This window comes from Mus pahari, chromosome 20 (genome assembly GCF_900095145.1).
Source record: "Mus pahari chromosome 20, PAHARI_EIJ_v1.1, whole genome shotgun sequence".
NCBI lineage: Eukaryota > Metazoa > Chordata > Mammalia > Rodentia > Muridae > Mus > Mus pahari.
Window position 1 is genome coordinate 40,798,491 of NC_034609.1, and position 15,929 is coordinate 40,814,419.

Here is a 15,929-nt window from a genome sequence, read left to right on the forward strand (position 1 = left end):
ATGTACATTTTATTTTTCTCGTTTCTTCACCTGTTGAGACCCTGTGAGTTCTGTTGCTGGATCAGTCGAGGGACTGTCCCACATTGTCGAGACGCTGTGATTTCTGTTGCTGGATCAGTCCTGGCACTGTCCTACATTGGCAGGTTTTTCCTGGGCTGAGTCATCTTGGCTGTCTCAGTAATGTTTCTATTGCGTGATAAGTGCCATGGCTGAAAGCAACTTGGGGAGGAAAGGGCTTATTTCATCTTGCAGCTCTCAGGCCACACTCCATCACTGAGGGAAGTCCGGTAGGAACCCAAGCAGGTCAGGAACCTGGAGGCGGGAACTGAGGTGGAAGCCACGGAGGGGTGCTGCTCACTGGCCTGCTCAGCACACCCAGGACCATCAGCTCAGGGGTGTCACCACTCCCAGTAGGCTGGGCCTGCTTATATCATTTATTAATCAAGCAAATGTGCTACAAACTTGCCTATAGGCATTTTCTCAACTGAGTTGCATCTTCCCCAACGACACTAGCTTGTGTCAAGTCTGCAAAAAACTAACGAGGACCCTTGCTTTGATAATTTTTTTTTAAAGTAACTTTTCCTTTATTATTCTTTAGATTTATTTGTATTTTATGTACATGAGTATCTTGCCCTCAGGCACATATGTCATCATATGTGTGTGCCTGGTGCCCATAGAGGCCAGAAGAGGGTGTTGGGTCTCTGGAACTAGAATTACAGATGTCTGTGAACTGCCGCGTAGGCTCTCAGAACCAAACCCACATCTCCTGCCAGGGCAGCAACTGCTCCTGACTGCTGAGCCATCTCTTCAGCCCACTGATGACTTAGCAAACAGACAGACAAACAAACAAAAATCTCATTGGCGTGAGCTGATTTGTCCAATGCTCTTGTTTCTTGTTTTAGATACTTGATGAATTCAAGAAAGACTCCTCCGTGTTCATCCTCGGGTAAGACACCCCGGACACGGTGCTGCTGTGTCCTTGTACCTCTGGTGGCAGGTGGGGAAACTGTGTGCAGTTACCGACCCCAGGTTTGTAGGGCAGCATGAACGAGCGAAGAGAATCCTTAGCGTGTGGAAGTGTTGTGAGGAAGGTCTAGAAGATTCTGTAGGGAGGACCGTGAACTCAGGCTTTCTTCCCGTGGGTTCAGGGGAGATGACAAACCAATAGGGTTCTCTTTCCCCCGGCTTTCCCTCTTCTTCACCCCCATCCCTTCCGGATGCATCCCTCCCTCGTTGGTTTCATTCTGTGTGCGGACTCCCCATTCTGCTGTGCTCCCTAGACCTCCTAGAGTTCCTGAGTGCTAAGACTCTTTGGTTGGGGGTCCCTCTTTGAGCCTCTTAGATCTCGACTTCGAGGGTCAATAGTGTGTTCAGCATGGCGGGGCTGGGGTTCAGGGTGGAGGTGGACCCCCCTCTCTCTAACCACCCTGTGTCGTTTCTCCGAGGGCAGGAGCACAGACCGGCCAGATGCCTCGGCTATCTACCTGCAGGACTTCCAGAGGTTTCTTCTACATGAACAGCAGGTGAGACGGAGTGTCAGGGACAAAGTGGTCCCCTGGACAGCCTGCTGTCATAGAATAGCTGTGGTGTCCCTGAGGTGGGGTAGGGCCTTAGACTGCTGTCCAATACCACCGGGCTTCCTCAAATTCCCAGTCTGTCTCTCTTTCTTTCTTTGTTTCTTTCTTTTATTAAGATTTATTTCTTTTATGTATATGAGTACACTGTCACTGTCTTCAGACATATTAGAAGAGGGCATCGGAGCCCTTCCAGATGTTCGTGAGCCACCATGTGGTTGCTGGGAACTGAACTCGGGACCTCTGGAAGAGCAGTCAGTGCTCCTAACTGCTGAGTCATCTCTCCAGCCCTTCCCTTCCTTCCTTCCTTGAAAATAGATACTTATACAATACGTCCCAACTACAGTTCACTGCTGGCTGTTTTGGTGTCCGTGGTCCGGGGAGACTTGTTAGCTAACCACAATCCTGTGTTGCTGAAGTAGGGCCTCACTACCCTGTTTTAGTCTGTCTTTGGGCTTTTGTTCTTTCTGACACCCCCTCTTTCCTGCCCCCCCCCCCGCCCCGTGTCCCTTCTTATCCAACCACAAGTTCATCTCAGACACAAGGAGAGACACTGGGGAATGTCTGAAACCCAGGAGGCATTGGACAGCGTCAGGTCTGTGGTATCGCTCATCGGGTTGCCTGTGGACATTTGAGGTTTCATAGTCTGTAGCAGAAGACAGGTCACTGCATGCTGTGACCTCTTTTTATCAGGGAAGTGTTTCTGGAATGTCCAGCATTGTGCTGAGTCTGCTAGTGGAGCTGGATTTGTCTATCTGGGTGGCTCCGCCTGGCTGACCCCTGGGGGAGGGGACGCGAGGTGTCCATCTAAGTTCTTTTGCCCAAGTTGAATGATTTGGAAACCAACCCTGCTTCTCGTGATCTCTGGAGACCTGGGATCCTCTTGAAGTCATCCTGAGCCTGTGTTGTCCTAGGTGACAGTGACATTATATGGCTTGCAGGGTGGGGCAGGCTAGAGGACCATTTGGGGATGGGGCTGATAGAATAAACTACCAGAAACTGGAGGCTTCCTGCAGCGAAGAACATGGCTCTAAGCACACAGCTGACCTCTTCTGGTCCTGTTTCCAAACCTACGCGGTGCATAACTTTTGGGACCCTCCTCTCATGGATGAGGATGTATAAAGAAGACATGTGACTTGTCACCTTGGCCGAGCTAGGGGAGACACCCCCAGTAGGCTGGCTGTACTATACAGTTACTTTTCTTGCTGCTGTGACCAGAAGAAGCCATTTCAACGGGGTAGGCTTTATTCTGGCTTAGACTTGGAGGGGCTATAGTCCATCATAATTGGGAAGAGATGGCAGCCTGTGGTAACAACAAAGTGACAGGAATCGGCTGGTCACATGGCCTCGCTCGTCAGGAGGTAGAGAACAGGAAGTGGGGCTGGACTATGAAACCTCAAAGCCCATCCCTAGTGACCTACTTCCCCTAGCAAGCCTCCTATCTCTGGAAGGTTCCACAGCTTTTCCAGACAATGCCATGCATGACCTGGTAACTCAGGTGTGTGTGTGTGTGTGTGTGTGGGGGACATTTCATAATCAAACTGTTAACACTGGCATAGCCCACCACGGTCCCTGGCTATTTCATACAGACACCCATGGCCTAGTGCCCCGAGTTCTTAGCAGATCACGGTCTGCCGTTACTTTTTATAGATAAAGTTTTATTGCGATACAGCTATGCTCATTTTCCTGTATTTGGTCTGTGGCTGCGTTCACACGGTGGTGACTGCTGAATGACCCATGCAGAAGGCATCTGCTCGCCCCTGGCACAGACCATGCCGGGATGGAGCCTTATTGGTGTGGCTCTGAATGACACGCAGATTTGACATTGGGTCCAGTCTTTGATTACCTTGACTAGGTCCCGAGAACGACCTCACCTGTCCTTTGGTGACTTTTGTGTTGTCTTTAACATCTTTAAGGAGCTATGGGCTCAGGATTTGAACAAAGTCCGGGAGCGGATGACCAAGTTTATCGACGACACGATGAGAGAGACCGCAGAGCCCTTCTTATTTGTGGATGAGGTGAGTGGGCTGGGGCTTTTGAGTCACGTGAGCAGGACTTCCTTCATCCCTTCCCCCTCAGGAGGCGTCACTGTCAGGTGTCCTGGAACTGACTCCATAGGAATGGTTTTCCCAGGTTGGGGATTAATCCTGCCTTTCATTTTCCTGATTCTCACCTGGGTGGGATTACCTGTTTCGCCACTAGAGGGCGTTCGCCACCAGGGAGAAGCCAACTGAACAGGATAAAAGCTTGATGGTTGTGTGAGCCATTTATAGAGGACACTTCTTTTTACAGGTGGCCGGGGAAGGGACATGGGTTATCATTTGCTCACCCGTGCTGTTTATGGCAGTAAAAAGTACCTCTGAGCCAGTCAATGTTTCTGATTTATTGTTACTTTTTTAAACGCTAGGAGTGCGTCCCTGGGCCCCTTCTCTGCCTCCTTGTTTTTGCCACGGTAGGAACGGAACCCAGGACCTTCTGCATGCTAGGCAGGGGTTCTACCACAGACCTGTGACAGTGGGACTCTTTGTAATGTTTATTTTGTCCCGCCCTCCTCCGCATCTCCAGGAGGTCAGAGGACAGACAGCCTTAAGTGTAGGTACTGGTCTGCCTCCTTATTTGAAGCGGGGTCTCTTCATGGCTGCTGCATATGCTGGGCTCCTGGACTTGGACCTTCTGATGTTTTTCCCATCTCCACTTCACATCACAGTAGAGGAACACGGGATTACAGCATGTGCCACCGCATGCATTCAGCTTTTGTGTGGCCTCTGGGGTTCAAACTCACGCCCTCATGCTTGTCTTTGCCCATGAAGCCGTCTCTCCAGCCCTCTTCTCTTTTCTTATTTATTTATTTTTTAAAGCTGCCAGGAGTTGGGACAGGAAACTCTGTCCCTTTCCTCTCTGTTTCCCTTTCGTCTTCAGTATTTTTTTGAACTCCTGGCTTTGTACCCATTAGTTAAGCACTCTACCACTGAGCTAAGCCCTAGCCCTCCTTTTCTTTTTGCTTTGAGGCAGGTTCTCAGTAATCTGTCCAGGCTGGACCAGAACTCACTGTAGCCCAGACAAGCCTTGACTCTGATCCTCCTGAGGATCTGGGATGACAGAGCTGAGCCCCTAGGCCTGGTGCCTTTCCACCCTTTGACGTTCTCATATCCAGAACCTTCTGTCTCTGAAGCTGCGCTGGGCTTGCAGAGGCTTTAGTCGCTGATAGGGTGTAAAGCTTCCGTGTGCGCAGCTGGTGCTCTGACAGCCGCAGACATTTGCGGAGACACATTAAAAGGGAAATGATGGGGAGGTCCAGGAGGTGGTTATACTGAGAAGTGTCTTTGTAAGGGCTTTACCGCTGTGAACGGACACCACAACCAAGGCAGCTCTTATAAGGGTAACATTTCATTGGGGCTGGCTTACAGATTCAGAGGTTCAGTCCATTACCACCAAGGCGGGAACACGGCAGCGTCCAGGCAGGCATGATGCAGGCAGAGCTGAGAGCTTAACATCTTCATCTGAAGGCTGCTGGTGGAAGACTGACTTCAGGGCAGCTAGGATGTCTTAAGGCCACGCCCATAGAGACACACCCACTCCAACAAGACCACGCCCACTCTAACAGGGCCATACCCACTCCAACAGGGCCACGCCTCCTACTAGTGCCACTTCCTGTGCCAGCCATATATAACGAGAAAGATGGCTGCAATCTGAGCCATTTGTACTGAAACCTCGGGAAACCGATGTCTGGGGAGCAAATATAAGATTCACAGGTCAGAGCCGCCTCGCCTGGCTGCGTGGGCGCCAGCTAAGAATAAGTAGACTCCGTGCCTCTTGTGCCACGGTGACTCCGTGTTGGTTGTCTCTTTCAGTTCCTCACGTATCTGTTCTCCCGGGAGAACAGCATCTGGGACGAGAAGTACGATGCAGTGGACATGCAGGACATGAACAATCCCTTGTCCCACTACTGGATCTCCTCTTCCCACAACACGTGAGTTTCTGGATGTACCCAGGCTGGCTCAGGCAGAGCTGTCTGTGAAGGGGTTGGAAGTGGCCAGGGAACACAGCTTTCTTTCCAGCCAGTATGGGCCAGGGAACACAGCTTTCTTTCCAGCCAGTACCTATGGCCTTTTAAGCAAGTTCACAAGAGCTGGCGTTCTATGATTTGGTCACCACACCATCAAAATGTTCACTTAGCCAGTGAGCTGGTGTTTTTCGAACATCTGACATGGGCCAGGCTCTTTGCCTATGAGGTGTGTGGACTCCTCATGGAATGGGGGAGTCTCGTTCTTGTTCTCTGGTGTTTAGAGAAAGTTTCCAGTGAATGTCAGCCCTAGGCATCAGCTGGTGACTGAACAGGGACGGGGTGAGGAGAGTTTCCTGTGGGGGAGGATCCTGTGCTAAGACCCTGGGGCAGGAACAGCTGGGAGGCATTTTTAAGACTGGGGTGAAGAGTCTGGGAGAGTAGCAGCTAGAGGGCCAGCTTGTGAGTCACAGGGAGTCACAGGGAGCCTCTGGCCACTTCACCCAGAGAGTGACCGTGCTCATCCACTTCTTTGGGTAATTATGCTGATCGCAAATGAGTAGGGTGGATGAAGGGAGTGAGCAGGGATGCTGTCTCTCGCATCCCTCCCAGTCTCCGTGTTCAGTCAGACTTTCAGGATGAGGGGTTGACTTCTAGGCTGCAAAGTGCTCTTTCAAACGGGGGCATGAGCAAGGCCCCCAGCGTGTCATCCTGGGAAGGTGACCCTTTTTCCAGGGGAATGGGTAGGTGGTGCGTCTCGAGTTCCTATCTTAGGACGGTGGCTTCTCCAAGCCTAGAGACCGCTGAGGAATTGTCCTGAGACGGAAGGTGGTCTGGAGAGAAGACGAGGCCATAGCCATTTGTCTTGCAAAACATTAAAAGCTCTCTTAAATAACCTAATCAATAAATGCTCGAACAGAAGGATGGATACAGAAAATGTAATTCCTATGTAATGCATTTATATGTTACACATATATCACAATAGAACAGTGCGAAGCTGTGGGGGAATGAGAAGTCATGACATTTGCAAGAAAATGGATGGAGCCATAAATCATTATGTTGAGTGAAATAAGCCAGATCCAGAAACATGACGACTGCGTGTTTTTTTTTGAAAAAATGTATTTTATGGTCATTTTGCTGACTAGGTTCATGGCACCATAAATTCTACCAGGACTTGCTGATCCTGCCTACGCTGGCCTCGGATCTCAGTGATGAAGCATGGGGCCTGTTTCTGCTGATACCCAGAGCCCAGTGGGCAGCTCCGAGGGTCATTAGCCCACGCTCTGCTTCGTCTTTGCCCCTGACACCCTCAGTCCAGGTCTCCAAAAGGTCTATACTGTCTTCATTGCATTCAGATTGCTTAGGTAGCTATCGTGCACATCTTACTGGTGGTTCCGAACCCAAGGCCTCAGGACGGTGTGCGTGTGACCCAGACCTTAGCCTGGGTGTTTCTTGATCAGAAGATCTTGGGCCCAGATGGTCTCCAAGCATGAACTGCGTACAGGATTGCCTCCCTGACTCGGCTCATTCTGTCCCTCAGGTACCTCACCGGGGACCAGCTGCGTAGTGAGTCCTCCACGGAAGCGTATATCCGCTGTCTGCGTGCTGGTTGCCGTTGCATTGAGTGTGAGTTTTGTTTTCTGTCTTGGCCAAGATGATGCAATAAGCAAAAGCTATGATTGCTCAGTGCTTGCTCGTTGCTTTTATTTTATTTTACGTGTGTGTGAGAGAGACTTCAGTTTTGGTGGCAGATGGGGAGGGAGACAGGCTGAGAAGTCCCCTCACAGAGCAACTCTAGGGAGGAAACTGAGGTGACTAAGGATTTTTTCCTAAAAGATAACTGTCCCCAAGCAAAAGTGACATCTGGCTGGGCAAATGGGTTGGTTGGCACACCTAGAAAGAATCTTGATAAAGTGGGAAGCAGGGGACCAGCAGCAAGGTCCACTTTCTGCTAAGAGGATCACAGACACATACCAGTTAGCATGACACATCACATCCAGAAGCCACATGTCTGCAGGTGAGGGTCTGAGAGCAAGCATGACAGGGACAGTCAGGGACAGTCTGTGGCTGGGCAGGTGGCAAAGCCTTGCTTTTGTCTGCCTTTTCTTCTCACCTCTTTGGCTCTTTGTGTGTGTATGTATGTGTGTGTACATGCATACATGAGTAAATGTGTTCACATATGTGTATATAACCATGTGCATAACCCAGAGGTTGACAGCAGTTGTTTTCCTCAATCACTCTTTATTTTTAAGAAAGTGTTTCTCAGTGAACCTGTAGCTCTAGTCTAGAGCCTCACACATCCCTTGTCTCTACTTGCCCAGCATCTACATAGGCTCCGGGATTTGAACTCTGGCCCTTGTGCTTACAGAGTAAATACTTTATCCCTTGAACTATCTCCCCAGCCCATTTTGACTCTATCCTTCCCAGACTCATTCTATTACCAAAGCTTTTATGTGTCTGGATTAGTTAGCATCCTATCACTGTAAAACAACTGAGGTGATGAGCTTTTAATGGCAGGGGTCTTGTTCTGTATCTTGGGTTGGGAACATTGCTTTGGGCCTTTGATGACAGGTCATGGCAAGAAAACGTGGCAGAGCAAACAATTTGACCATAAGGTAGAAACTGGGAGAGGACAAGGAAGAGGCTGGAGTCCCACAGTCCCTTTCAAAGACACAGCCTCAATGACGCTACTCCAGGAACCAAGCTGGGTGACACTTTTCTAAGCCATAGCCATGTATGTGACTAAGAAAATGGTCCAAACCATTGATGGCACCTTAAGTGTTTCAAACCTGCTCATTCTGTGCCAGAGATTAGTAGCAGTTGCCCATGGGCTTCCTGGGTTTATGCTTTTCTCTCTGGGAAAAAGCTGTGAGTCACTGAAGTCAGAAGTCACCAGCTTTGATATCCACAGGATTGTTACCACACCCCCCACAGTCTTATTTCCATTTGCACAATTACCGAACCTTTCAAAATCTGTCTGTTTCTTACTGGCAAAAGAGGGGCGCCTCGAACAGCTGACACAAGCAAATAAAACCCATTTTGAATCTTTTATGACGGATGGCTTACTAGAAGGAGTTTCTCAGGAAGTGTGTCGTGTTCTGCAAGTCTGTAGATAGGACCATGGATGTGTGGGTGAACCTGGGTCAGCCTTGGGAACAGAGCTGTTATGGGTACCAGAGCCTAACCTGATGGTCTCAGAAAACACGTGTCTTGTATACTGGGTCACTCTTGGTGGCCGTGGTTGATGGTGGCCGATGCTGAGGTCCTGTGTTTTCCCCTCAGTGGACTGCTGGGACGGGCCTGATGGGAAACCCATTATCTACCATGGCTGGACACGGACCACGAAGATCAAGTTTGATGATGTTGTTCAGGCCATCCGGGACCACGCCTTTGTTACCTCCAGGTCAGTGGCCGATGTCCTGGAAGGGAAAAGCTGCTAGGACTGGACGCATGGACAGACAGATACACACACACACACAGATACACACATACACACATGCATATACACACACTGCCCACTTCTCCCAAACCCTGTGGGAGCTTGGGTTCCATTTGGCTAGTTACTGTCAAGTGGTCCTTGTATCCTTAAGAAATGATAATGGCCCTTAAAAAATCATGTTCATTATTTTAGTTATGTCTATGCGTTTGTGTGTTTGAATGGGTGTGTGCCCATGAGTGCAGGTGCTAGCGTAGGTCAGAGGCATCGGCTCTCCTGCAGCCGAGTTACGGGTGGCTGCGCGCTGCCTGAGGTTAGTGCTGGTAAGTAAACTGAGGTCCTCTGAGAGAGCATTATGACAAGCTCTTAGCGGCTCAGCGGCTCTTTGGACTAGAACCCATGAGTTCTAGATGCTTTCTTCCGGTTTAGTCCATTGTAACCGCTACTTTATTGGGTTCTTCTTCCTACCACCCTTCTCCACCCCAAACCCTCCCAACCCCCCAATACCAGGTAGGAGAGAAAGGAGGTGAGAGGGGGAAAGGGGTGTCAATCCTGTTAGACTATTTCCTGCTGATTATCGGTGTTGAGTTCCTTGGGGGCAAGTCCGGTCTTTGTCAGCAGGATGGCCACTTTCTTTTTCCTGTCTCTTTGCTCACGACACTTGACAAACTGCAGCCACAGCAATCAGCTTCAGCCTCTGCTTCTGTCGGGGCTCTGTCCTTTTTTTTTTTTTTTTTTTTTAAATTCCCCTTCAAGAGTCACCAGAGTTCCGAGCGTAAAGTATCTTCAGCTGGCAGAATCACGCCCCCGGCGTAGCGCGAGACACATCCTAGTCAGCTGCCGTGGACAATCTGAAGCATCCCCTATATCCCACCTGGGATTGAAACGAAGACATACTCCAGTAACATTCTTATGTCTTTAAAGATGCCAAAATGATCATTATCATCCAGCTCTGTGAGTGGCTAGCCTTTGTGGATCTTTGCCAGGATCCCCACATCTTAGCAGCCATGGTGATGACTGTATGGACCTCGAAGGGTCATGTGTTGAACGCTAGGTGCCAGGCACGGTCATTGTTCAGTAAATAGGACTAGAGGCTTCTGAGGCGATTCCTGCCTGAGTTCCTTGGATGGAGTGTGGGGTGGGGCTGAGCTGGGGATGCTGCTGCAAGCATCTTTTCTCCTCAGCCTTTTAGCCGGATGACAGGGCTCATATACATCCCTCCCCATGTAGCCTCAGCCCCTCCTTGGGCGTTCCTCTCTCTATCAGCCACTGAAGCTCCGAGGGACCCTGTGTTCCCAGAGATGGTCATTGCCTATTCAGACTTTGTTAGCTTCCTATCATGATGAAAAGATGCTGCTATAATGGATTTACACAGAGAGGGGGCTCAATTGAGATCCATGCTTCAGAGATCCCAGTTACTGACCTACCACCCACCCTGCCCCAGTGCCTGAGAAATGGGTGTTTTCTGACCAGTAGAGGCAATGATGGAAGGTTCCTGGGTCCTGCCCCCCCCCCGCCCCCGCTGACTCTGTCCTGTGCCGCCTGCAGCTTCCCCGTGATCTTGTCTATCGAGGAACACTGCAGCGTGGAACAGCAACGTCACATGGCCAAGGTGTTCAAGGAAGTGTTAGGAGACATGCTGTTGACGAAGCCCACAGAGGCCAGTGCTGACCAGCTGCCCTCACCCAGTCAGCTTCGTGAGAAGATCATTATCAAGGTAGGTAGGTGTGTGGGGCTGCTGTCAACCCTCAGATTGCCATCATTAAGGGTCCGGGTCAGAGGTCTGGTGCCAGACTCCAGGTCCCATCTTCCTTGCCATCTCTCTGATCTTGGTAAGATCTTGATCATTTAACCTCTGGGTCCCTCTGTGCCCCTTTGGTAATGGGGATAATATAGAATCTAGTTACATAGCGACCTCGGTAGAAGCAGTTCTGGGTGGGTATGTGCAGGATGGTTAGCTCGCTCATACTACCAATTCTTAGGAAAATGATGAGTTCCAGCCAGCTTGGGCTCAAGACCCTGTCCTAGTGAGACTGTGTCTTAAAAATGAAGCAAATGGCTGGGCGTGGTGGTGCACACCTTTAATCCTAGCACTTGGGAGGCAGAGGCAGGCAGATTTCTGAGTTTGAGGCCAGCCTGGTCTACTGAGTGAGTTCCAGGACAGCCAGGCTCAGTCCTCATTCCTGCCCCTGGGATCGATCTCTCAGATTATGTGGGATGTGGATAAATGCTTAACAGGGTTTGAGTGACAGTGGGATGCTGGGACTGGTGTTCTTGGTCTATGAAGGCAACACGTGATTTTTTTATCGGTCTTTGGGGACATCAACATTTGCATACTTGTGTTGTTAGGATAAAAAGACCAGATGAGTAGTGAAATAAAGCATGTGCAAGTTTATATTTCTCATACACGGTAGGATGTTTTAGGAGCATTGGGCGTTGGTCCCCAAAGTGATTTGGGGACTAAGGATCCTGATATCCTGCTCTAGCTGCATGGTGGGGATTTTCAGTGGGGTCTCCAAGAAGTGAGAGTTAGAATTTAGCACAGAGGAAGGGACCTGGGAGATTGGATGGGGAAATAGCGCAGCTTATTAACCTATAAGCGTCAGTAACATTTCTCCGCTTTCACTCAGTCCCCACCTCCTGAAAAAGCATAACTTCCTGGAGAATAAGGAGACAGAGGCAGGTCTCCGGCTGGACAGGAGGCAGGGATGGGCTAAAGATGGAGGGGCAAGGAGGGATCCCTCTGAGGGAGGAGAGTTCTCCCAGCACAGAGCTGAGATTATAGGGCATGACAAACCAGCAAAGGTGGAGGTGGAGAGAGCAGTGCATGCCGGGTGGCAGATGGTGGACGAATTCTTGTTGCATCAAAGACTCTGAACTTGGGTCTCGAGTGAGGAGGGCTATGTGAACTTTCTCCCCTTCAGCATAAGAAGCTGGGCCCCAGGGGTGACGTCGACGTCAACGTGGAGGACAAGAAAGATGAGCACAAGACCCAGGGCGAGCTGTATATGTGGGACTCCATCGACCAGGTGAGTCTGGGTCTATCCTCCCCTCACAGAGCCATGGGTGCTGACTCTCAGCTGTCCTAGGCTTCTGCCATAAAGTTGGCACTGTCTCTACCTTTGTCCCATTGGGGGCCATGGGAATTGTCTTTTTTTACAGCATTAGAATGTTTTCAAATAATGTCATATTCAATATCATAAGTACTTATACACAGACCAATGTCATAGACCCTAGATTCATAATGTTCCCATGATGCACCACAGCTGAGGGCTCCTTACCCCCTGCCCTGCCTTGACCTTGCAGAAACCTTTCCCAAATAGGAACATCTGCTATGACTGCAACAACTGGAGTGCCCACAGGGCTGTGACACCGTCAGCTGTGTGTGGCTCTTCCTTCTGCGTCACCCCTTGTCCGTCACCCTTTGTTAGATGTCTGTCACCCCTTGGAGGGTTCAGTCTGTGGCTGCCTGGCTCTGTTGCTTCTGTGTTAGTTCACTGTGAGGCAGAGCATCCCGACAGGGAACTGTGTATGTGTGAACAAGCCAAGTGTCTCACTCACCTCATGGTAAATGGGGAGGCAGAGAAGAGAAGAGATAAGAGGTCAGCCCTTCAGAGGCACAGCCTCGTCTCCTTCAGCCAGGGCAGCTCCCAACTGTCTATTCACTTATGAACTTATCAATGAATGGATTAACCCCTTCATGGAGTGGGTCATTCCCAAAGCCCTACCAGTTGACAAGCAACCCTTTAATACATAGTCCATATAGGAACAGGCTTTGGATTAAGCTATAGCATTCACTAACATCCTTTTCCCATCACATATATTAGCAGTCAACTTACTGTGGTCTTACAATCTGGGATTGGGCCCACCCTAGGTAATCCTCATTATTATCTCCATTTCCTCCTTCCCATCATCATCATCATCATCATCATCATCATCATCATCATCATCATCATTTTTCCTCCTCCTCCCCTCCTCCTTCTCCTCCTCCCCCTCCTCTTCTCCTCCTCCTCTTTTCCTCCTCCTCTCTCTCCTCCTCCTCTTCCTCTTCCTTCTTCATATTATTTATTATTTGTGGTGAAATAAAGTCTTTCAGGCTTTAATGCTTCTCCCATACTTCCTGATACTCCTATTCACTTGAGTTATCCAAAAGTCTGTCTGTTCTAGTACCCTATAAATACGAAATAGGGAAAATTTAAGTAGATCTCAACAAAACGTCACACATACACAGTGGAGTCTGATTCAGCCTCTTAGAATGAAATTATAGCATTTACACGTGGAGACTGGGATGTGAAAAAAGATAAACAAGAATATTGGTGCTTTATCTCATATGTGGACTCTCTATTTTTAAGAAAACTTAAATATCTGGGAAATGGATAGATGTCTGAGAGGCTAATCACATTTGCTGCTCTTCTAGGGTATTTTGAGTTTGGTGCCCATTATCCACATGGTTGGCTCACAACCATCTCTAGTTCCAGCCTCAGGGGATCTGATGCCCTCTTGAGGCCTTCATGGACACTGCACTCATGTGCACTCATACATACACCTTTTCATTCATATATATATATATATATATATATATATATATATATATATATATATATATGATGTATTTGTTACATATAAATGCATGCAATTATATATATATATATGATGTATTTGTTACATATAAATGCATGCAATTATAAGCATTTAAATTTGTGTGCGTGTCATATATATGAGTGGTATAAAAGTTGAGAAATATTTGTTGGGAATAGGAGAAGCGCAGGGAGGAAGGATCATGAAAGAGGTGATAGGGGGATGAATTCAGTCACACAATGATATATGTATGAAAATGTCATAATAAAATCTATTAAAAATTTTTTTTGAGACAGGGTCTCACTATGTAGTACTGGCTGGCATTGAACTCACAGAAATCCACCTCTCTCTGCCTTTGGAGTGCTGGGATTAAAGGTGTACAGCACCACACCTGGCACACCTATAATATATATATATATAGCATATATAATATATATAATATAGAACATATAGAATATATACTATAGAGAATATAGTATATAATATATACTATAGAATATATAACACTACATAATAACTTTACAAAAAATAGTGAAATAAGAACATGCTGTTAGGTCAATTGGACCCAGAAAGGCTTACGAAGCAGGTGACAGGCTGGGGACGTAGCTCAGTGGCAGAGCTCTTTCCTGACATGCCCATGGCCCCGGGGTCAGTCTCCAGTACTGAGGAAAATGCCAAGTGAATGAGGAAAAGCTACTTGTGAGGTTGCATGATCTGATCTGCTGCAGACTGTCAACGCAGCAGGAAATCTGTATCCGCTCTTATCTGCTCCCTGACGCTCCCACCTAAATAGTCCTGAACAATACCAAGAATCCAGAAGTAGACGTTTTAAGAGCAGAATATATATAAAACAAACATGAAAACTGGCCCCGGGCAGCCCCAGTGAATGCTGGGGTGATGTCCCATAGGTCCTCAGAGTCAATAGGGCTGAGACCTTGGGGGAGACTAATGCCAGCCTGGCTCTCTAGAAATGGACGCGCCACTACTGCGCCATTGCTGACGCCAAGCTGTCCTTCAGTGATGACATTGAACAGACTGTGGAGGAGGAGCTGGTCCAGGTAGGTGGAGACCTGCTTGCCTTCTGCCTTCTGGTCTTGGCCTTGGAGAATCCCCACCTGGAGACTTACTGTGTGGCTTCTCGTATCTGGGCTGGCTTGAGCATCCTTGGCTCTAAGATGATATTGCTCTGGGTAGCAAAGCTTAACTAGCGCTTCCTGATTGGCTAGCTGGCCCAGGGCTTAACCAGTAAGATTCGAGGCTCTTTCCTGCTTCCTATAGGATCTGTCTGGCCTTTGTCCAGGGCCAGCAATCCCCGAGGGTGTGGGTGGGAGGTGTAATGGACCCGCCCCTTGCCCTGCGCTGCACGGTTTCGGTTTCTCTGGCTGTTGCCCATCTCTGGGCTTTTTCTTGAGTAGAGCCCAGGGTGAGTTCAGGCTTCTAGTACTGGGATTTCTGCCTTAGGACTCCTGGAAACGGCCATCAATGAGTTGTCAGGAGAGGGCAGAGCAAGCTGTAATAAGCCCTTTCCGTTGCTTGTGGTTCAGGACACTCCCCCCACGGAGCTGCATTTTGGGGAGAAATGGTTCCATAAGAAGGTGGAGAGGAGGACCAGTGCGGAGAAGCTGCTGCAAGAGTACTGTGCCGAGACCGGGGCCAAGGATGGCACCTTCCTGGTGCGGGAGAGCGAGACCTTCCCCAACGACTACACACTCTCCTTCTGGTAACGCCCCCTTCCTCGGAGGCTGGTGGGTGGGAGGTGGGAGGCGGTGTGGTCAGGCTGTGTCCTGCCTGGCTCTCATGGGACATCCCTGTCTCTATTCCCAACAGGCGGTCTGGCCGGGTGCAGCACTGCCGGATCCGGTCTACCATGGAGAATGGGGTCATGAAGTACTACCTGACTGACAACCTCACATTCAACAGCATCTATGCTCTCATCCAGCACTACCGCGAGGCACACCTGCGCTGTGCGGAGTTCGAGCTGCGGCTCACAGACCCGGTGCCCAACCCCAACCCACACGAGTCCAAGCCGTAGGTTCCTAGGATGGGGTGGGTGACCCACGAGGTGTGACCTATATGGGGTTCTCATTTCCAGGACCCCGTTCTCTTTGACAATGTGGGTTCTTAGAATTCTATGTGAACTATTTCTACCTGTTGAACTTTGTCCCATCCTCTATCTCTTCTCTCTTGCTTGTTCTTTAATAATTTTATTTGCCTGCGCACGCGTGAGTGAGCGTGTTTGGTATGTACATGCGCGTGCAGGTGCGGACTGAAGCCAGAAGAGGGAGTTGCATCCCCTAGGGCTAGAGTTAAAGATAGGTGTGAGCTGTCTGACATGGAT

At 49.2% G+C, this 15,929-nt stretch overlaps 1 protein-coding gene across 1 annotated transcript in view; it reads left to right on the forward strand.

The window, feature by feature from the left end:
- The window catches only part of Plcg2 (phospholipase C gamma 2), a 131,530-nt gene that overhangs the window by 73,314 nt on the left and 42,287 nt on the right, over nucleotides 1-15,929 (forward strand). The window contains exons 8-18 of the mRNA XM_021220278.1: nucleotides 903-946; nucleotides 1,451-1,523; nucleotides 3,491-3,592; nucleotides 5,426-5,544; nucleotides 7,118-7,203; nucleotides 8,860-8,980; nucleotides 10,562-10,730; nucleotides 11,938-12,042; nucleotides 14,560-14,649; nucleotides 15,136-15,311; nucleotides 15,419-15,619. Of these exons, the coding sequence (XP_021075937.1) occupies nucleotides 903-946; nucleotides 1,451-1,523; nucleotides 3,491-3,592; nucleotides 5,426-5,544; nucleotides 7,118-7,203; nucleotides 8,860-8,980; nucleotides 10,562-10,730; nucleotides 11,938-12,042; nucleotides 14,560-14,649; nucleotides 15,136-15,311; nucleotides 15,419-15,619 (1,286 nt within the window). The remainder of the gene's footprint in view (nucleotides 1-902; nucleotides 947-1,450; nucleotides 1,524-3,490; nucleotides 3,593-5,425; nucleotides 5,545-7,117; nucleotides 7,204-8,859; nucleotides 8,981-10,561; nucleotides 10,731-11,937; nucleotides 12,043-14,559; nucleotides 14,650-15,135; nucleotides 15,312-15,418; nucleotides 15,620-15,929) is intronic.